The 22,759-nt window shown below is 32.1% G+C and overlaps 2 protein-coding genes across 3 annotated transcripts; one reads left to right on the top strand and one right to left on the bottom strand.

Moving 5' to 3' along the window:
• The first annotated feature begins 8,600 nt into the window (after positions 1 to 8,600).
• LOC123916349 (NAC domain-containing protein 104-like) lies at positions 8,601 to 10,011 on the top strand. Its single transcript, XM_045967788.1, has 3 exons — positions 8,601 to 8,949; positions 9,138 to 9,412; positions 9,533 to 10,011. Exons 1-3 carry the CDS (start codon positions 8,781 to 8,783, stop codon positions 9,674 to 9,676), a joined length of 588 nt encoding a protein of 195 aa, XP_045823744.1. The 5' UTR covers positions 8,601 to 8,780; the 3' UTR covers positions 9,677 to 10,011.
• A 6,961-nt stretch (positions 10,012 to 16,972) lies between these two features.
• On the bottom strand, positions 16,973 to 22,411 carry LOC123917368 (calcium-binding mitochondrial carrier protein Aralar2). 2 transcript variants are annotated; one of them, XM_045969069.1, is made up of 7 exons: positions 22,226 to 22,408; positions 22,004 to 22,128; positions 21,847 to 21,922; positions 21,334 to 21,429; positions 20,470 to 20,986; positions 18,717 to 18,852; positions 16,973 to 17,417 (listed from the first exon to the last, which is right to left on the bottom strand). In XM_045969069.1, the coding sequence occupies exons 2-7, from the start codon at positions 22,118 to 22,120 to the stop codon at positions 17,217 to 17,219; spliced, it is 1,143 nt and encodes a 380-aa protein (XP_045825025.1). In that variant the 5' UTR covers positions 22,121 to 22,128; positions 22,226 to 22,408; the 3' UTR covers positions 16,973 to 17,216. The 2 variants fall into 2 exon arrangements, with proteins under 2 accessions (XP_045825025.1, XP_045825024.1); XM_045969068.1 differs by having other exon boundaries at positions 21,847 to 22,128; positions 22,226 to 22,411.
• Between the last annotated feature and the right edge of the window lie 348 nt (positions 22,412 to 22,759).

Here is a 22,759-nt window from a genome sequence, read left to right as displayed (position 1 = left end):
CATTTCTCTATTGTGGATTAGCATTGAGCAAAACTATGAGAGGAAAACAAAAAAAAAAGAACAATGAAAATTGATAGCGAAAAAGTAATATGCATCATAACCCTTTTATTAATATCAATATAACCTTTTAAATATGAGTTTAGTTTGGGGGAAACAAATAATGGACTTTGTAAAAAAATTACACATGCTTCCAAGCATATATCACTACATAGATAATTGTAAATATGTTTTAGAAATTAATATAACAAGTGGCATAATACCAAAAAAAATATTGGGTCTAACAAAAATATAACAAGTAAGCTATATGATCAAACGAACTTACTAGAGACAAATTATTGGTCCCAATTGCATGATCAAGCTGATATTTGCATGATTACAGAAGAATAACGATTGTAATTATCTTTTATAATCCAATACAATTGAGTCTCTAACCCATGATTATTGAGTTCAAATTAAAGAGACTTTTCCTTTATTGAGTGTCGGAATAAAGAAAAAAATAATTTATTTGGACACCTATTTGAGTTTTCCGACACGTGTCGGACGAGTGTCATACGAGTATCGGATACCGACACGTGTCTGACACCGCGACAAGCCTATTCATAGAGGTGTCGGTGCTTCATAGGGTGAGAACAATATTATATATAATAATAAGTAAAAAAAATATATATATATCATATATTATAAATATTTATACAAAAAATATATTAGTGCAAAGTCATAAAATAATTACATTATTATCTCTTAAATAAAAATATATCAATGCCTATGGTCACTTGGATTATTAGAACTTGTACACATGGAAAATATCATGCTTTTTTAAGTCTTTCTCAAGTCAATTCAACTTATTTTCTTCATTTTCTCCCTTCAAAATATGTGGATAATAGGCTTCTATTTCCTATCATTTGAACTGTGTTTCAACTTTCAAAGGTGCATAAGTATTATAAAGAATGAAAGCAACCTTATATAGATGACGACGAAGAGATTGTCACAAAAGACTCATGTTAAGTGGGTTAACTTTGTCTTAAGTGTATCCATTATTGTTTTAATTTGAAGCTTATTGTCAACTCAACTTACTTCACAAAATTATACCATATATTGAGTGTTTTCCTTTTTCTTATTTGGATAAATTACCATGGACCATTTATTTTAAATTCTTATCTTTTGAACCAATTTATTATTGATAGAAGAGTGTTTACCTTTCAATAGTTATCATAAAGTTTTTTTTATATTGTAAATCACTATAAATTTGTTGTGTGTTAATTTTATTCTGTTTGAGGAGGTGTGGAATTATTTTAACTCATTTGGTTCAATATTGAAAAGTAAAAAAGAAAGAAGACGTGCATAAATTTTAGCTCAACAGATAGAAATTGCCAAAATTGTTGGATTGGACGCCGTGATCAGGGTTTAAACCTCAGTCACTTCACTTTATATATGTGAATTTTTAATTGTTTGTTATTTCGTTTATCTATAAAAAAAGAAAGTTTGTCGATTAATTTGATTGACTACATACCACTTGAATTATTTGACGTTTGAGGAATAACATTATATTTAAGGGAGACATTGCTAATTTATTTGTTCTTGTGAGCCAAATTGTTATTATTTCTTGATTATATAGTTCATAGGATTGCTTTCATGCCATCTAAGTTCGTCGAGTCGTAATGGTTGAGTGCACTTTATATCTTACAGTTCAACATTTGCTTATGAAAAAAAAAAACTATATATTAACACATTATTAAAATATTGACTTTAATCATACTTTTTTTTTTTTTTTACAAACTAATCATACTTATGAGAGAGATGGGTAAAGTCATACATTAATTTTGTAGCAATCATCCCTCAAAATAGAAAGTTTGTCAATTTGCCCAAGTTTCAGCTGTTGACATATATCATACGAGATACGAATACACAAACAGTGATGCTATACATCACGAAAGGCAACTTAGCGAATTCCACGAACATGTGTTAGAGTTACAGATTTTTTTCTTTTAAAAATAAAAATAAATACTATAATAATGTTGTTTTACAAAAAACATGGTGATGGCAATGCTATTCTTGGTTTTCGTGAATTCATATTTCGTGATTATAAGCATTTTCCATACACAAATCATAGAATTAACCAAATATATATATATATATATATATATATATATACACATAAGAATAATACGATACTTCCATTTCACTTTCAATCTAATGCCACTAACACTTCAGGTGGTGATGAGACGTGCACGATATTTTTTCCTAAGATTTGTTAAAAGTTAAAACTGTATTAATTTCGTCTTGTCTATTGATTTGTTTTATTAAAAGTTTGTTTGAGTAGTTTTTCAAATTCTCTTATTTGTTTTAAAAAAAATTATCTGTTTGTTATAAATAAGAGAATTTGAAAACAAAAAATCGCTTCAAAAGATAAATGTTGTTTGACTAGTTTTTCTAGAAAATTATTTTTTTACAATTGGTTTTTTTTAAAAGTAATTTTTATTATGATTAATAAATAATTTCCTTCCTACAATTTTCTTCCTTCTAAATTATTGGTATGTCATCAATAATTAATTAAATTTTTATCAATACCCTTTTTTGGTGTCGTTCAAAAACAAGAAAAGGATATACGATTTAAGGTTCTGGATAGTATATAAATTGAAATATTTTGATGTGTTATTATATAAGCAATTATAAATTTAAAATTGAGTCAAAAAAATAAGTGCGAAGAAGAAAAATATAACCGTATAAAAACAAGAAGATAAGTTTAAGGTTGACTCAAAAAATAAATTTTATAAAATATGATAATATCGTATAGAATGGAACATAGATATTCAAAGTGGGATACTTTTTCATAAGCTCCTTCTTAAGTCCAACAATAAATATATTGTGAGAACTTATTAAAATATGAAAATAGCTTATATAAAATTGAGATAATGTTTGGATTTAAGCAATTGAGGAGAATCCAACCCAAAAAACTAGTCCAATAGGTGGGAGAACCTCTCATGGCTTAAAATTTATTAGCTTTAAAAGTTTTAAATGACAATGTTAAATTCAAGTATGAAAGATATACTTTATCTGTCTTAAATTTTTTGTCATTTTAGAATTTCGCACATAATATTATCCATCTCAACACTAAATAATTGTACTTCTCTTTTATTTATCATTTTTTTTTTTGAACAAGCCAAAATGAAATATATTAACATAATCAGCCTCCCCAGCACAAGACGTACCGAGGTAGACTACAAAAGTTTACAAAGAGTCAGAGAAACCAGAAACATAAACAAATCATACAAAGCCCAGACAAAGCATAGGACTAGACCACCAGCTATGGTAGTTTATTTATCATTTTTTGACATGATATGCATTTAAATATGACTTTTTAAAATGACTACAATTCAAGATAAAAGTAATTAAAATTATGACCCATAAATCAAATATTTTGTGTTTTTTTTCTTTCTAAATGAACCTTTTTTAAAAAATACCTACGAAATAATCATTCAAAAATACAAGTTTTCTTAACAGTAGAGATCAAAATTGAGTGCATGATAATTTTTTAAGGATTAAAAATTTAATAAAAATTAAGTAAAGACTAAATTTAAAATATCACTATTTTATAGAGAACAAAAACATATTTAACTTTCGTCATAAAAAAAAAAACATATTTAACTCTTTTTTTTTGTTGTCTAGTAGCATAGTTGTTAGAAATTTCACCTTAAACGTGAATAAGTGGATTATTCAGGGTTCAAACCTCAGCTTCTGAATAATTTATGTTAAGCTCACGAAGATAAAATATATTTAACTCTATACACATATAGACCTAATGTATGAATGTTTGTATAAAAAAATTTCAAAATTTTGGTGTGGCCTTGACCACACTTGGCCTTCAAGTAGATCCGTCCGTGGGTGGAACGCCTTAATCTAGCCTATATAGGTAGGCCTTTCCGTGGCCCAACATTCAATGAGAGCACCAATTGTTAGGATTTAAGCACTTGAGGAGAGCCCAACTCAAAAGACTAGTTCAATAGGTAGGAGAATCTCATGGCTTAAATACCACATCAAGCATTTTGATATACTCGATGTGAGACTCTTAACATATAAACACTTTTGACTAATTTACCCAAGCACCAATACAATGACTTATATCGATAAATAAATCCATATAAACTAATAATAAATCAATTCAAACAGAGTCTGAATAATAAATTGTGATACCCAACATAAAAAATGGCTAACTCAGACCCACCACTAAATTACCGTAACATCATCATCTAAGTCGGGTAAACTTCCATGCTCATTCAATTAGGAGCATGTTTATAATTATGCTCTTTTAGTACACCTCCACTCTTAACCTAAATGAACTTTAACATATATATTATGTTATATAAAGGTAAAAAGGAAAAGAATGAATATATATTTAGTATAATGGAGATTTTTATGAATGTCTTAATCATCTTAAAGTGACTAATTACTTGAGGATATGGCAATGAAGTGGAAATATACCAAAGTTTCACATTATCAATGAATCTGACTGTAACTCTTGATTGTTTTGATGTGTACATCTCCATATTGATTACATTAGCATTATCAATATTTTAACCTTAAATTAATTGAGATATTTCCTATGAAAAAGTGTATTTCTATCAAAAACTCAAATTGTTCACTTTTTAGACCATTATATAATATAATTGATATATTTGACAATTGACATATTAAAGATTTATTAATTTTTTTAAAAGAGTGAATCAAACTCAATTATGATGGTGCTCATAAGGAATCAACAAACCTTGTTGGATGTAGTGGCTTATTACAAGATACAAATAGCAGATATTTAAAAGACTTTGCTCAGAAGATTGGAAGTTGTGACACCCTCCACACTGAGAAGTGGGAATGTATATTGGCTTGGAAACAAAGGATTTCTCACTTAATAGTGAAACTGGAAAGTGATTCCAAATGTTGGTTGACATGCTAACAGGGACTTGCAACATCAACGGAAACGCACCCATTTTGAGTGAGCGCATTCGTGACTTCATGAATTTGAATTGGTAAGTTCAAATACAACATTCTTGGCGCAAAGGAAATAGATGTGTTTATTGGTTGATTGTTTTAGTCTAACCATGAATTCTTTTGATGTCCATGTTATAGAGACTTCTCTTTCAGAGCTTCAAAGTCTCCTATTTTATGACATATTTGGAGCTTGCATGTCTAGGAGCATTCATTTAGTTTCGTAGTTTTTTTTTTCTTGGGCTTTGCTCTCTTTTGTACTAAGAAAGAAAAGATCCTTTTTTAAAAAAAATTTATTGAATAACTGACACTGAGTCCACAAATCCTATTTCAACCGATAGAAATACCAAAATTGTTAGGTCGGATATCATGACTGATGTTTGAACCAGAATCCTTCTATTTTGTGTGTGTGAGTTTCTATAGCTTGTCATTTCAACTATAAAAAAAAAATAACGGATACTGATACATCTAATCTATAACAGTAATTATTTAATGATTTTATTGAACGAATCTTTTCGTATAATAGGGATCATAGAATCATATTTCTAACTTCAAATTTTTTAACAAGTATAAAATATTTCATCTACTTTCTATGGATAGATGAGATTGAAAAAGACAATTAGTAGTGCGCACGAGTAGCACTTCTGTGATATATTGCCAAGGCAACTAATCTGATAACTAGAGTACATAGTACCAAAGAAAATGGGGGATGGATGGATGAAGTACTTACATAAAGTTAGGAATGTTGCCCTCCAGACTTGGGGAACCAAATTTTCCTTAGAAGTTGAAGTATGTTTCTTTACTATTGGTCCACTAGAGCCCAGGAATGGGGAATGGATTTTAAGGTACAAAAGATAAGGAACAGGATTTCCTGCAGTAAACTTTTCACACAGTTTCACGCTGTGTTAAATAAGGACCGTCCGATCTAATCTGAATGGTTCAGATTGATTTGGACTGATTTTGTATAGATTCAATATGAACCGACCGATCTGAAATGGACGGATGAGATCTAAAACAACGTGTAACTTTGTGATTTACAACTGCAGTAAATCTTGATCCAAAAGATAAAGGACAATAGTGTGTATATGTGTGAGGTGTGTAGAAGTCTCACATTAGAGATTAATTGGTTGAACATATGTGTTTATAAGTAGTGATTAATCCACAACACTCAACTTATAATTAGAAGACTCTAAGATTGATTTAGACTCAAATACAATTGTTCTGACCGACCTACGATTCATACTCGCCATGTCGAGCTAGTCTCAGAAACACAGAGGTCCAACCCAAATGGATCTTTGCTTCCTTGGCCTCATCGGCTAACCTTGAATCCCATAATATCGTAACGCCCCAATGGCATTTAAACATGACATTGATGGGTGTCTCCACATAATGGCCGCACTTCAATTCTCCAACAACCTCGATACTCTCCGTAAGAGATGACTATTACTACGAACACTTGTATACAATTTTAATCCTCAAACTTTTCATTTCACGCATTCTCATACTAACTTGAGTATCAAAGTGTTTTCAAAATGTGTAAGTAGAGTAACTTTTTAACAAAGTACCAAGCCTTGGGTCAAATTAATTAATACGACATGTCTTTTGAAACTATTGCTTAATATTGTTTGTTTCTATTATTGATCACTCTTTGTTTGGTTGGATTGGAGTCTCTAGGTAGTTGGTACCAACTCAAAGAAAGAAACGTAGACAATGACAAACAAAAAAGACACCGTAAATAAAACCTTGTACCGCAAATAGTAACTTTTATATACATTTATAATTCACTCTCACTCTCAATATGGTTATAATTGGACTCAAATGGAGTAATACAAAGAAACTCTAATTAGTAGTCATCAGAAACAGAATAATGTTGTCTACTTCAATGGAAGAATTATAATTACTAACCTCGTAAATCCAAAATAAAATAAATTAAAAATAGTAGAACTGCAAAATGTAATTCATGGTTGGAAAAGTTATAAGCAAAGTAATTCATTCATTCATTCCTAGAGTGATACTCCAATTTTAAGTACTTTTTTTCTTATGCAAGATTTAATAATTGATTAATTATATAAATAATGTGGGGGCTTTATATGGCCCAACAAAATCAGTTAAACTCATGGGTCATTCAAAAAAAATAATAGTTGATTCATTTGATTGCTTCCGCGTAACTGTCGAGATTAATCTCTCGAGTTTTATAGGATTTAAATGGACAACAAACTCTCTCTAAGAATTTTAACACGGTTGTATCTTCAAGTCAGAGATCGAATTCATGACCTTGATTAAGGTAGAAGAAACTCGTGTCATCTCATCTAAGCATTCGGGATAGTAATCACTTGATTGCTTTGTTCCATGTGGAATGTATGTGCAGTTCCCACTGTGATACTCCTTCTTAGTAATCTGTTGATTACAAAGCAAGGCAAAAGCATATGGGTAGAGTGAAAACAAAAAGTAGTTGTATTTAAATCTTAAAAACTTATGATAATTGCTTATAATTATGATGAAGCATATGTAGGTACATTCCAAGAGGCCGGTCACCACCAAAATTCAATTGGCCCAAGACAAAAAATACACACATTCTCTTGCCACGTGGATATTGTACCTTGATGATATCAGCATGAAGTGTGATGATGACCTAAAAGAAAAATATAAATAATAGTATTTTTTTTACACAAAAAATATAAATAATATTGTTTTTTGTTTATGTATTGCATAGTTTTTACGGTATACTATATGTTACCTTATGTCAATACAAATAGCAATATTCAAATATAAACACAGTAATTAGAATGACAAAGCAGGTTGGTCTGCCTATTTTGTTTTTATACTTTCAGTTTAATCTGATTTAGGGTCAGTTCTGATATCAAGTGGTTTCTATCAAATTCAACGTCAATCACAACTGAACCAACTAACGATTGATTAGTCTATTCTACTTTTGATTCATATAAAATGGAACAGGACGGACCAACTTAAATGGTCGAGTTTAAAATGTCACCTCACTCCTTAAATGATATGTCAACCAATTTTTTCATTCATATGAATCATAAAAACTTGTAATTTGGTGTTGTTATTAATTACCACACAAAAAGGTAAAAATACTCTCATTAACATCGAAATTTTCTATTACCATTTCCACTAAGAGGTGAGTAATCCCTTGCTTTCTAATAAAAGTCCATTTGGATGTATATGTTAGACTAGTTCAACTCATGGCTTAAGTACGACAATGAACACTTTGAAATATTTGATGTGAGACTCCTAACAGTATCGATCTATAAATAATAAATTTGTTAAGAATCCAAAATAGAAAATGAAGAATACTAGTACTAATTAAAGGTATATATACACTATAATAAAAGAATGATGATATGTATGAATGTCTCATTCAGAAGCCCTTCTCCCACTAATGAACACGATTTTGGTTATCCCGTTTTATGCCCAAAGTATATATCCATCACGTTCCGTTATCCGCCGTCTTACCCTTAACTTCACTTCTCAAACTGCCACTTATCAATAAAATTCAAAAACTATATATATATACTATTTCAAAAAATTAATATTATTAATATTGAAAATATATCCAATATTGTATATAATAAATCTATATATAATGTGATAAACAACACCTTCAGTTTCACGTCACTTCTTCACTCACTACTACTCCCTCCCTCCCAATATAATTCATTCATCAATTTCTATAAATACCAAACCTTGACACCCACCACATCATTCTATATTTCTACCTAGCTAGCTTCATTTACTCTTTCTTATTAATCACTCTATCTATTTTCTTCTTCCTCTCTATAATGGGAGATCATAACAACAATGTTAATCTTCCACCCGGTTTTCGATTTTATCCAACTGATGAAGAACTTGTCGTCCATTTCCTTCATAGAAAGGCTTCCCTTTTACCTTGTCATCCAGATGTTATTCCTGATCTTGACCTCTATCCTTTTGATCCATGGCAACTTCAAGGTATGTTATTTATAATACTCCCCCCCGGTCATACATAATATAGTCTAGATACATTAATTCTACAATGAATCTGAAAGGTAATTTATTTTATATATATAGGACCTGAGGGAGTAGTTTATAATGATACCCTTTATTCATGTCTCTATAAAGATATAAAATTTGATGCCAATTTTAAATTTTGTTTGTAGGAAGAGCTTTGGAAGAGGGAAATCAATGGTACTATTATAGTAGAAGGACACAAAATAGAATGACTAATAATGGTTATTGGATGCCAATGGGAATGGAAGAACAAGTTTTAACAAGCTCAAGTAATAAGAGAGTTGGTATGAAGAAATATTATGTTTTCCATATTGGTGAAGCACCTGATGGTAACAAAACTAATTGGATAATGCAAGAGTATCGTCTTTCCGATTCCGCTTCTTCCTCTACTAGATCATCTTCATCCAAAAGAAAATCAAAATCAGTTAGTATTTTTTTTACTCGATATCTAAAATTTACAACACTGACACACACTCTATGTACCAACCACTTGTGCCAGACTCCGTGATTGATTTTGATATGTTTATTTTTGTTATTGATTTAGGAACATAGTAGGTGGGTGATATGTCGAGTTTATGAACACGATGAAGATGATGATGATCAGGATGGAGATGGAACAGAGTTGTCTTGTTTGGATGAAGTTTTCTTGTCATTGGAAGATCTTGATGAAGTAAGCTTGCCAAATTAGAAGATGCAAATGCAATGCAAGTGATCATAATATATAGAGTTTAATTAATTACTAGCTACATTTTCCAAATGGGAAATACAAAAATATCTAAGCTAATTGTTGTTGTTATCAATAGTATCATTTCATTTTACTTACATGTTTTTATTATTGTAGCTACTTAAATTAAATTAAATTGAATATAGCTAGCTACTTTAGCTGCCATTGTAATCAGTGAATTATAGCTTATAGATTAATTTCAAATCAATATAGCAGCCCTGCAAGTGGGGCACTAGTACTAGATATGAAATGAACTTCATGACCAAACAATATGCAATATGACGTTATGCTTTCAAAGATCCCATATTCTCTGCTCTTACATGGAAATGGAAATTTTGTGCTAGTCTTTATGCTTTGACACGTGGATAATCACACACCCTGTATTTTTATTTTTATTTTCCACTAATGAATATTACATAGCAAATCCAGATAATTTAGGCAAAAAGTTCCATATCTTTGTTATATTTTGAAGTAACGTGTGGGATTTGTGATCAATACAAGTGCTATAAAATCAATTGTAAATAAGAATGATGAAGAACTTAACATGTTTAAGTGAACTGTTGTATTCTTTTTATTCAAAAATCAAGCTGATTTGTGACATGATTAGAGATTCCTCATAGATTCTACGATCTTACTTTTTTCTTTGAGTTTGTATGTTGATTTGTCTTGTGATTCGATTTAGATTCAACTATTTGTAATTTTTTTAAGGCATATCTTATGCCTATTTTAATGTTATTCTTTGACTTCAAAAAAAAAAAATGACGGTTCAATAGTAAAATTTGCAAAAAATCTAAAATGGCATATTGAATTAAAAGTTCTTGTCAAATTAATATTTTAGAATGTTTTTATATTAAGTAATGTGACGTCATAGAGTAATGAAAACGACTCATGCTTAGGAGTTGTGGGCTACAATTGACTAATATGTTTTGGGATGAGTCGCCAAAATCAAATCACACCATTGTTGAGTTATAGTTTACACATTCATGCTCGACTCATATGCGCATATCCTCAGGCCTTGGCCCATCCTCTCTTTTACTCGGGCATGTGCAACCACGACCAAGGAGGGAGTATACGAGCTATTGAGCAACTCATGTAGGGAAAAAATTAAGGGCACATAATCAAGGAACAACTAAGGTAACCGCCAAGAAAATTGCGGCCTTAGGAGCATAAAATACTAGGAAGAAAAATACAAAAATCAGATTTACTTATTCATATAAGCACTCAGACTTTAATCACAACACATTGTCAGTAAGAACTATTGATATTTCATTCCAGAACAAGTAATTTAAAATTATTTATATAATAGAAGATTCTAAATTTTAAAACTAATTTGAAATTTCTTTTAGCTTCAAAACATAATTGTGACATACAATTTAAAGAGAGAGGATTATCTTCGGTCAATTCATCATCCAGTGAAATATAAATCATTGATTTAAAAATAAAAATAAAATGATGATGTTATTTTAAGGATGTAATTGTTCACTACTCCCTCTACGGTGAAATCTACAATTGAGAGAATTCTCTCACAATTTAAGCAAGTAAAAGAATGTGTGAATATATAATGAATTTCACCATGTTGCATGAATGTCTAGTGCATTTAAAGGTAAATTTTCATTGCACAACAAAAGGAAAATGAAGTTACATATCTTTTAGGGTAGAGAATGAGTGATTAAGAGCTAGCTAGGATGATGAATGCCATGGAGGGAAGAGACATGGTTTTGATGAGTTGAGAGTCTCACGTGCAAGGAGTGTTGTTTAGAGAATTATAATTAGATTTATATATTTATCAAACTTGAGGATTGTAGGGTCCATTAAATGAAGCACAATATAGGGAATGCTTGTAACTTAACATTTGGAAGCAATAGTTCCTATTAGGCTTTTATAGCATTTGCCTACTTTGATGGTATATTTGTTAGCTAGTTGTCTTGTATCACAACAACAAATGACACAAATTATTTTATATAAATTTTATATATTTTTATTTTTCTTGTTACATATATGCATATAAAATAATAATAATAATAATAATATATGGTTCCTGCTTAGGGAAGCATCAAGTCATGTGTGATGAAAGCATTCGCATGCTTTAGAAGCACCAACACGAGCACTAATATTTTATATCAACCAAACCAATATTGTCATCACAAAATAGTGACAGACCAGTCCATCATGTTTACCTTATTCATTACTTTCTTTCTCTCTTCTCATATATATATCCACTATAACAGACAAGATAATTACCAAAACTTCTATCATTTATCATCAAAACAATTAATACTACTCTTACAATGTACTATATTCACAATTTAGAACAATCCAATAAGAAAAGAGGTTGATTATGTTGGTAATTAATTAAGCATTTATCTATCTTAATAATACAAGGTACTTTTTCTTTTGGGGTACAACATAATATGAGATACTTTAATCAAATGATAGATGAAGCTTGCGCAATATTTGCATAATTTGACGTCATTTTCTATGGTACAAATATTTGGGACACTAGCCGAAATCACATCATATTTATTGACTTTAAAAGTTGACTAAAAAATTTATTATTAATTTTTTTTTTTTTTTTTTGAATTTGAACTTTTTTGACAATTCATAGAATTTTACTCGTAGTTTAGTTACTGTCGTTAGCTAACAAAGAAAATCTCCAACTACTGATTAAAAGTAAAAGCATTGTACTACTTTTTTACTTTTAATTGTTATGATATATATATTCCTTATTTGTAATTCTCATTTAAAAAATAAAGCAATTAGTCTGCATAATTAAGAAAGACTACATGGAAAACAACCAGGGTTCGAATACTTGATTTACCTGTGTTGAGAGGCTAAGAACTAAATAAAATCTTGTTCAAGTCACTGGGTTCGATCTAGTGGTGAGGAGTTTGGATTCTATACTAAAAGTCTTAGGTTTGATCATAAACTCTATTATAAACAAAAAATAATCGTATTCACTCAGTTGAATCTAAGATTAGTTACATAGTTAAAGTTATGGAGTACCATGGTGGACTTATTTAAGGATACCAAACACTTTAATTACGTTCGACAAGAAATAAAAAACTTTTTCCCTTTTTTTTATTACTATCATATTGAAAAGAAGTTTTTACTATTGTTGGTGATGACTAAATTTTATTAGAGAATCTGTAGAGCACATAAGGTAAGTCCTCCTCTTTCAAAACCCACTTGGGGTTGGTCGAGTGGTGTTGGCTTGGGCCCTTGGAGTATGCTCCTCTCAAGGTCTCAGGTTCGATTCCCACTGGTGCCAATTTCGGTGGGCTAAGTCCATACAGAGCAAAAAAAACTCTGGCTTTAAATGGGGCCCCCGCAAGTGGGCGGTGGGATTGGTCCCCTTGAATTAGTCGATCCTAAGGCCGGATACCAAGTTTTCAAAAAAAAAGTCCTCCTCTTTCAACAATAAAAAAATAATAAGAGAAAGTTTTGTCACTTAATTTATTTATTTTTATATAAACGTTTTGTCTCTTTAATGTGATCCAACATTACATTCCTACCCACCTAAGAGTCGTTGCTCACTTCACTTGCCGCCATTTATATCCAAAAAAAATTATTAAATGTGATCTTAAATATGAACAATAGTTGAGTTAAAAAAAATTAATGTAGTGATTGTTTGGTTATGCATTTTTTATAGCATTCATGTGTCGACTTAATATTTTTTGACCCAATTTTGTTTATATTCACCCAGCTGGTGTACATTTTAAACTAGGTAATAACCATTTGCAAAAGCTATGAGAATATAAACCATAACACTAGTACTAAACAATTACAAAAATGTTATTTTAACACAAAATGGTTGACAAAATACTTGACATATTGAGGATTACATGTTGGTAATTTTTATTTTATTTTATTATGTTCGGAACAATTCAAACAGAAAATAATACTCCCTCCGGTCCTTATTATAAGGAACACTTTGAAAAAATCACACAGACCAATGAAACAAATTTAATATAGTTATTTTCATTTAATACTTTTATAAATTTTAATTTATTCCATGTATACCCTTATTTAATTACTCTTTATTCAACTAACTTACTTATTTTTAAATTCTCTCTCATAATAAATAAGGGCATAAGTGAAATTGAACATTTAAAACATTTGAAAATTGGTCAAAGTTTCTTATAAAAAGGACCAAATTTTTTGCCCTAAGTGTTCCTTATAAAAAGGACCAGAGGGAGTATAAGGCAATAAGTTTTAGAAACATAGATTGTCTTTTATAATCGTGTTGCAATGATACTTTTAGTAACAAAAAAAAAATTGTTAAGTGGTCTAATGACTAAAAATTTACTTCTTGAGATGAATAAATAAAATATCTCAAAGTTTAAATCCAGCTATACATATAAAATATAATATTTCCACTAATTAAGCTATGTTCACGTTTAATGTCTAAAGTTTAAGCTATCAAAATGCAAGAATATTATAATAAAAAAAATAAGAGAAAGTTCTGTCTCTTAATTAATTTATTTTTATATAAACGTTTTGTCTCTTAATGTGATCCTACATTACATTCCTACCCAAGAGTGGTTGCTCACTTGCCGCCATTTATATCTAAAAAAAATATTAAATGTGAAAGTGAATTATTTTACAAACTCTGATCTTAAATATGAGCAATAGTTGAGTTAAAAAAATTAATATAGTGATTGTTTGGTTATGCGTTTCTTATAGCATTCTTGCGTCTCAATGGACTTTTTGTCGTGATTTTCAAAAGCGACTAATTTAAGCTTCCACATCAATGTGAAAATCCACTGCGGTTTTGAGAAAAGCAACACCAAACAAGCTAGTATTTTGTCTAAATTTTAAAACAAACCAATTTTTTTAGGCCAACTTTGTTCATATTTGAGACCTAGTGTACAATTTAAACTAGTAATAACCACTTGCAAAAGCTAAGGGAAAATTTTTCGTATGCATAAACAACTTAATAAATTTAAAATTCAATACAGCTTCAGTGCTTAATAGAAATAGAAAATACAGTTTGTCTAGGAAATCAAGTCATCAAACAAAGATTCTAGATTGAGAAGGTTTTAGGTTCTTAACATAAACAAACAAACATAGCAAGGACAAGGCGACGAGGTTTTAGTTTTAGGTTGCTTACATCAAATCTACGCGAGGCTGCGAGAGGGAGAGAGAGTGAGTGATAGCGATGGTGCGGCGGATTTGAGAGCAACTGGGAGATTGAGCGCGAGTGACAGAGAGATTGAGCGGCGGCGATGGTGCGGTTGATTTGAGCGGCTGAGAGTGAAAGAGAAAGCGAGTTATCAGTGCCCTTCTTTCTTCTGTTTTGTTTTATTTATAAAAAAAAATTAATAATAATTGGGCAGCCCAAACATGTGTCTGGCATGCCTGGCGATAAAATCGCCGTTGCATAAAATGCTAAGAGAATATAAACCATAGCACTAGCCCAAAACAATTGCAAAATATTTATTTTAACACAAAATTGTTGACAAATACAGTAATAATTTGATTTTAAATTAGAAAAAGTCGTGCAAAAGAAATTTCAAAATTTTAGCTTTTACCAAATTGTCTTTATATTTTGCTTTATGCTAATTGATTAAAGAAGCATGATAATTGACATCTTGCTGCTGTAAATTAAAAGTATGAAAATATCCTACATGTGTTTTATATCCACTAACAAGTGGAAATCAAAGACATATAAACATATATCATCATTTTCAACCACTCTTCAACATAAAACTTTTCTACTTCCATCTTTACTACAACCTTTACAATCACAATAATAACACTCACAAGTCAAAACTCAAAAGGCTGCAATTGAAGTAAACCTTGACTTCCAAGCCATTTCATACAAGTGAGGTTTCAATTAAAATGGTAATTTCCTCTTTTTAATTAGTTTATTTTCACATGCCTCTTCTACCATTGTGGTTTGAAACCTTAAGATAGAATCCAACTTCTGAAACTAAGTACAAAAAATGATTAAAAAATATAAAATACAATGGAGGTTTTGTCTTGTCTAAGTATGTTGCTCTTTGATCTTTGTGTCCACGAGTTCATTGCTTAATGAAACTACTACTACTGCAGTATCCTTCATTGTTTTATTGTATGTAAATTAATAATAATATACTATTTCATTGCTTAATCAGCTCGTAACCACTGAACCTCTTAATCATCTCAACAAGTGCATGCTTATTAACATACCACATGTGACTTGAGTGAGTGAGTGAGTTAGTGAGAGGTTGGTGTGATTTTCAAAGAGACCAAAAAAAAAAAAAACCATTACTTAAAACACAAAATTATACGATAGTTAGTTGGTTCGGTGGTAATTGACTCTAAACTTGGTAGGGAGGTCCACAGTTTAATCTCCCGCAATTGCGCGGAAGGGGCTGAAACCACAGAACTGACCCCCTAACCAGATTAGACGGTCTGGTGAACCGGATAAAACACAAAATTATACTTCTTTGTGGCTCTCAATGTCATACAAAACAATATGTCCAAAGTTTGGACTCAGAAAGTAGAAAATGCCAAATCATATTGGAAGTCATTATGATTGTCTATGATGAAAACCATGTCCAAAGCTTTGGTTGTTTCCAACAAAATTTGTGTGTATGTAAAGACATAAAGGGGAAGGGAAGGCAAAGATGTTTGACATGTACCAATCTATCTATCGTAACTATCTTGGCCTTTTGCTTGCTTGTTTTTTAGGTATGATTATTATTCTTTTTTTGGCAACGAGTGGAACTTGAGAGAATGATTGTGCGGCCAATACCTAGGTAGCTTTTAAGTGAAGTTAATTTATACCAATCCATCCATGCAAGTGCAACCATCAAAGGTCAACAGAAAAGTTCAAAATAAGTCAACCCCACATAAAGGGGTAATCCAATAGGAAAAAAGGTGATTAAAGGACATGTCAACTAAGGGACAAGGTCTTAATATACAAATACAAAGAAAACAAAAGGAGGACAAACTTTTTGTGGTTTCACACCATATGGGGGGTTCAAGAGCTCATTAATCCAATTAAACGGTTAAAAGTTTGAAATTTACAACCATATAACATGTCTTTGGTATTACAAAACTACTTGGTATATCAGGCTTTATTACATATATAATAACAATTCCTAAATAATCAATGTGAGGTTAGTAGGCATAAAGAATGGTCACATTGTCCCCGTAAGCATTGCATGTAAAATGCAGGGATCGGGGTTCGAACTCTGGTACTCCCACTTATTCACCTTTAAAGGTAAAATTCTAGCCATTAGGCTACTTGACAAAAAAAAAATGGTCACATTATTCAGCAATTAATTCCTTTGTTATTCAAATGCAGAGTTTCTCTGTCTATTTATAAGTTACAATCTGAGTATTGATTTCACAACAATATAGATTAAGATGTGGTAAGAATCAAGTATTATCTCCTTTCTATTTTCTCTTTACTGACTAGTACAAAGAGGCAAGCCAAAATTATGTGCTCTTCTTCTCTAGGAGAAAATATAGAAACACTAAATACTAACAAAAATTAGGTATCAATTTGTGCCAATTATGTCAAACTAGAGGCAAGATGATCAACAACAAATAAATAACTTCCTACAATCATGAATGATGCAACACCAGAGCGAGCCATCCGCAAACCGAGACCACGGAACAAGATATTCCTGTCAGAAGGATGGATCCCAGTATATCTTTGAAACCTGTTTCCTGGTTGTTTCCATTTCAGTAACTTTCTCTCCATTGAGACATACTGGGAACCAGAAAATGTATAAATTACTATCAGACATTGGTTGGAATTTGGAAACATGTGAAATTAAATTTTTCATTTTACTTAATTGAGATATGTTCAATAATGAAACGACATTATCAAGAACTAAGAATCTAAACTGTATCCACAAAGACGCCTTTGTAAGTCTAAACAGAAAGAAATAAAAAAGGGTGGTAATGAATTAATGGTTGATTTTATGGGAATATGAAGGCACACTTTTGCCAAACTAACCCACCACTGGATCGTGCTTAATTTAGTTAGTAGGACATGACATCATTCAAACATTTTGTCCCACTATGTTCGGATTTAAAGCTTGATCTTACCAACCATACACCGGTACTAAACTTCTGTTCAGCAGGTGTGAAATCATAAAAAGTGATGGCTTTCGGGAAAGGGGGGATATCCTCTAACTGTTTGTTGGGACTCCAGAGTATGATGGGCCCAATATGCAAGTATATAGAAGAACAGGGAAGAAGTGGGCTGGAGGAATAGGAGGGATTAAATGGGCCCAAAAGACAAGGCATGCAGGTTTATGAGATAGAAATGTGGAAAAGCAGCAGAAAGGGAAGTAAACGAGAGAAAAGAGAGGCATAGCCGAGTGGAGCTGGCAGGAGGAGGACGGTGGAGTATACCGGAATCACGCAGCAAGAGGAGAGAGAGGTAACTGAATGGAGGTTTTCTTGCATTTTGAGAGTGAATTGGTTAGACTTGACTAAGCAAAGAAAGGGTACTTCCAACGTAAAAGGGTGATTCTATAGTCTATATATCCTTATTTTTCTCCATTTCTGCAAGGTGTTTGTTCCAATCAGTCTAGTTTCTATTACTGTCATTAAACTAGCTTGTAACAGCTAACTTTAGTCTATTAAGTATTAAATACAAACCGGTATTTATATTCATAACTTTGGGTCCCTATCAGAGTATAGAGAAACACCTCTTGAAATATAAAATGGCTTCATCCTATTGGGTTAAACAGAACTCTTTTTTAGGGTAATAAACATGCTGAATTCTTGGAGTTTAAATATTAAAGTTCCGATCATGGACCTAATATGGGACAGGATAATTCTAACTTCTAAACATTTTCAGCATATGGTTTTCTTCTCCTTGGTTATTAATGGAGATACACTAGACCTTAAAGAGGTACTCTTTTATAAACTTGTGTATGTGTTTTATTTAGGTTAAGGAGACTATCTTAGCCTCCTTATCCATTGTGCTCCTTCTATCCTTCAAATAAAAGTTCCTTTTTAGTAGAAAATAAAAACAAACAAGTAGCAAGGTTCATACCTTTGGCAGCACAGTACATTGTGATCTACTTCTAGCAGTATCAAAACCATGAGAAGCAGCAGCAGCAACTGAACCAGAAAATCCAGCAGCAAGAGTAACAGCCAAAGGAGACAACGGAGGAATATCTTGATTTAACCTGAGTCAAGACAAGCACTTTTAAACAAAAAAGGACAACTAAACTCACTTGCAGTTGAAGTCATTAATCCGAAAGCGCTAGTAGATTATAAATATATCATTTAATGCATCAAGTATCCAATAGCTCCATGTAACCATGCCTTATCATAGACCAAAATCACAGTGAGAATCATGTGAAACCTCAATCAAACAAATAATTTAGCTCGTTTATATGAGTATGTTTGGTGCAGAAGATTAATTTAACTGGAAGTGGAAGATCAGCTGATACATATCCACTTAAAAGATATCAAACGCTTAAATAAGAAGCATATTAACCTTATTCATAGTTTACTGAACAGGGCGAACAATAGTCATCATACTTAAAGGTAAGGGAAAAATACACTCACCTCCCCTAAGGTATCTTTAAACAACACAAATATGCTCTCTAATTTTACAATAAACACTAACCTCCCCTGGGTCACTTCAAATAGATAAAAACCTCCCTTACCAACTTAACACCGTTCATCAATCCATTAAATATCTCTCTTTTTTAATCAGCAAATATATTATAACACTTATTCATGAATATCAGACATACTAATGGAGACAAACGAGTGCAAACCTGCACAATGAACAACAACACAACAAAATGCATACAAAGTAACTAACCCAACTACAACATATTAGAAACAAGCCGAAAAGCTTCACACCAACAACCAGACTAAAAAAGGTGTGTTGCAGCACCAAAACGCAAGCAGATCGCAGAACAAAAACCAACCATGGCAAGAGTTGTGATGGTCAAATCCAATCTCAAACAACTATTTCTGTGTTTGAGTTCATAGGATGTCTTCTGTTCCAATGAGAATTAGTGAGAACACTCTTAAATTGGCAATGACAATTAACATGTAAATCATATTCCCCAAAACAGTAAATCAAAATATCTCCAAAATCAAAATATGCCCAAAATCATCTACAACATATCTTCTAAAATTTTACATCAAGATTGCTCTCTTCATCACAAGTGTCGTGTGAATGAAAAGCTTGGAAGGGTGAATTAAAAAAGAAAAAAAAAAAAGGATTTCAATATGTTTTGACGGCAACTTCACGGTAGTAACAGTAGGGCAGGTTTGTGTCATGTGAGAAAACAGAGGGGGTGTTAGTTACATGTGACTGAAGTGTAGGGGAGGTGAGTGTATTTTCCCCTAAAGGTAATTGCAACATCCATAATGCTTAAAGGTTATCGTAACTCAATCTATGTACAAAGAAAACAACAGGACAAGTTGGCAAAATAAAGCTCCAGCCATGGTGTGGTCCAAGGAAGGGTTGGGTCTATATAAATTATTATAGGCAACCTTAATATTCATTTGCAAGAGGCTGATTTCACAATTGAAATGTTAGCTCCCAGTCATATGGCAGTAGTAACTCTAACTATTGCGCTGAGGCTCAACTCATGTACAAAGAGAATATAGGAGAATATGGACAAAATGTTAAAGAAGAATGTTTTTAGCTTTAGTTTGATCACTCCCTAATCAGAATTTTTTCATAAAGCTATCTTTCCTAAAAACATGACTAACTACATACAACATAAGGAGGAATGATACAAAAGAGACGTTCTTAGGTTAATGAATAAAAGCTGAACCTGGGTTGAGGATTCATCCCTGCAGCCTTCCAATCAAGCATTATTTGGTGCAAAAATTGCCAACTCGAAAAAAATACACCACCAAACACAGAATCTCGAACAATTCCAGATCGGAGACCTCTCCACAATGTGTTCCATCCTTCCAAAGATATAATGTCTAATGGTCTTCTCACATTGCAAACTGACGGTGGCCTCCCAGATCCTGTCATTGCCCAGGGATACTCCAGTAAATCACCTGTTATGTTAGTGTTCTTGGTTGTTAGGGTAGACATGAGACCAACATATTGATTCAAAGACCTCTTGTCTGGATAACAGCCATTGAGTAATCTTGCAATTAGCGGTTTGCGAGCCCCCTCTTCCAAAGCAAAGTTAGAGCTTGGAACATATGAAGCAGCGGCAACTTGCATACGAAGCTTGATGAGTTCAAATGGAGAGCTTATGAATGTCTCTGTGGCACCAGCAACCATGCCAGCCAAAAGAGCCTCAGAAGCACTGACATAATTATCTTCCCGACCATCTGCCAAAAGTGCACCCGTGAGTACCCAAGTCACTCAAACTCCACCCAAAAAAAAAAACACCGTATATTGTAATTCTCAAATAACAAGCTCTAAAATGTATTGGAGAAAAAATGCGCCCATAACCTTCAGGTCAAACAAACAAAGGGCATCTAAAATCAGACATTGCTGCACAACATACATGCACAATACCAAAACTTCAATCTTGAGTTATCGAAATGGAGAGAAACATGTCATATTCATCCAAAACAAATTAGAGATGATTTCTTTTATACATATATGAAACAGAAAAGAATGTAAACCACACAGAAGAACCAAAAGAAGATTTTAAAATAAATAAAAAACTTACCTTTACAATAGGCTGTCAGGATTTCATAAACCCCAAATCGTGCTCCTGTACCAAAAACCCTTCCAAATGCCAACCACCCAAAACCACTGAACAAACCTGAAACACCCAAATGTAACAAAACACTAGAGTTAGCACTTAACATACATAATATATTTTTGTACACGAGCCAGCCCTCTATAGGATCATAAAATTAGTTTACAAAATCAGCAACAAGAGCTTAAGCTGAAAATGTCAAAACAAGTAAACAACCATCACTTAATTTTAACCTAGTGTTCGAAATACATAGTAGTATATCCAGTCTATTCAGGAATTTTCAAAATTAAGACGATAAAGGAGGGATGGTTTAGTCCAATCTAAACACCCACAGTATCCATGAAAGCAACAATGGTAATAGACAACAACGATTCAACACTCGAATGAATATCTCTTATGCATATACACATCTAAATCGAGTTATATTCTCTCAGACAATTTATCATTCAGTTGGAAGGTGCCCACGTAAAAAAATCATACCTTTATTCCCTGACACAGAGAGTACTCTCAAAACAACCTGGTTAGCATTCAATTCTTTACCAGCAATAGAACCAACCTTTGAATCAACAAACAAAAGATTGGTATAAGCATAATCACATTGGTAGTGGCTAATTATGAGAGTTGAAAAAGCTATAACCTGAGTAAGAACTTTGATAGTGTCAAGAGGATAGGTTAAAGCAGTGGCTAAAGCAATTGACCCAGTACCAGTAATCCCATGAAGAGCGAAAATTTGATTCCTTGATAAGTCCTCCATTTAAACACCTGAAAGAAAAAAGAAAAAAAAAAGTGAAAATGATCAGAGATGCTATGATTTATATTGATTGGAATTGGAATAAATAAAAGGTTGGTTAAACCCTACTAATTCTGAAATGGGTGGTTCCTAGTTCCTACGCGGTGGCTTAGCTCTGGGTTATGATGAGCGAGAGTTCTTGTGGAGGGTACACCGGAATGAGAACGATGGAAGAAAATGGTGTAGCGGTGGAGGAAGGTTCAGGGACGAACTGTTACCTTCTACTATATTTTTTTTTTTTTACGCTTTCCCTTCTACTACTATTACTAAGCTTTTTGTTTTATTTTTTAATTTAATTAAAAAGGAGACACACGTGTCGTAATATGAGTGGTTAGATTAATCTAACGGATCAAAATAGCTGAAAGGTAGGACGCAGTTCTTCGAAAAAAGTCAGAGGATCTTCTTTTGTGAGAAGATCCCTCTGGCAACTTAACAATATGACGTGAAAGATATGTCATGATATGCGAGACTTGTTTCTGTTGCAGTGAGTGTGGTTTGAGAGATTGCTTCTGCTCCACCGTTGATCAATCGAACAAACCAGAAGAAACCACGTGTTCTATGTTGTATTTTTTTAAAACATAAAATCAAAAAAGCACGGTCGAA

The sequence above is a fragment of the Trifolium pratense genome, linkage group LG3, assembly GCF_020283565.1.
Source record: "Trifolium pratense cultivar HEN17-A07 linkage group LG3, ARS_RC_1.1, whole genome shotgun sequence".
NCBI classification, from domain to species: Eukaryota; Viridiplantae; Streptophyta; class Magnoliopsida; order Fabales; family Fabaceae; genus Trifolium; species Trifolium pratense.
The sequence above is the reverse complement of the archived record's forward strand: the minus strand, read 5'-3'. Positions and strand labels throughout refer to the sequence as shown.

What these genes read in the sequence shown, in the direction of transcription:
- LOC123917368 (XM_045969068.1), bottom strand. Translation starts at nt 22,120, where the DNA reads ATGGAGGACTTATCAAGGAATCAAATTTTCGCTCTTCATGGGATTACT. An exon ending in CTCTGTGTCAGGGAATAAAG is followed by an intron (nt 21,430 to 21,846) that starts GTATGATTTTTT and finishes TGGGTGTTTCAG; the next exon opens with GTTTGTTCAGTGGTTTTGGG. An exon ending in CCTGACAGCCTATTGTAAAG is followed by an intron (nt 20,987 to 21,333) that starts GTAAGTTTTTTA and finishes CACTTTTGGCAG; the next exon opens with ATGGTCGGGAAGATAATTAT.
- LOC123916349 (XM_045967788.1), top strand. Translation starts at nt 8,781, where the DNA reads ATGGGAGATCATAACAACAATGTTAATCTTCCACCCGGTTTTCGATTT. An exon ending in TGATCCATGGCAACTTCAAG is followed by an intron (nt 8,950 to 9,137) that starts GTATGTTATTTA and finishes TTTTGTTTGTAG; the next exon opens with GAAGAGCTTTGGAAGAGGGA. An exon ending in CCAAAAGAAAATCAAAATCA is followed by an intron (nt 9,413 to 9,532) that starts GTTAGTATTTTT and finishes TTATTGATTTAG; the next exon opens with GAACATAGTAGGTGGGTGAT.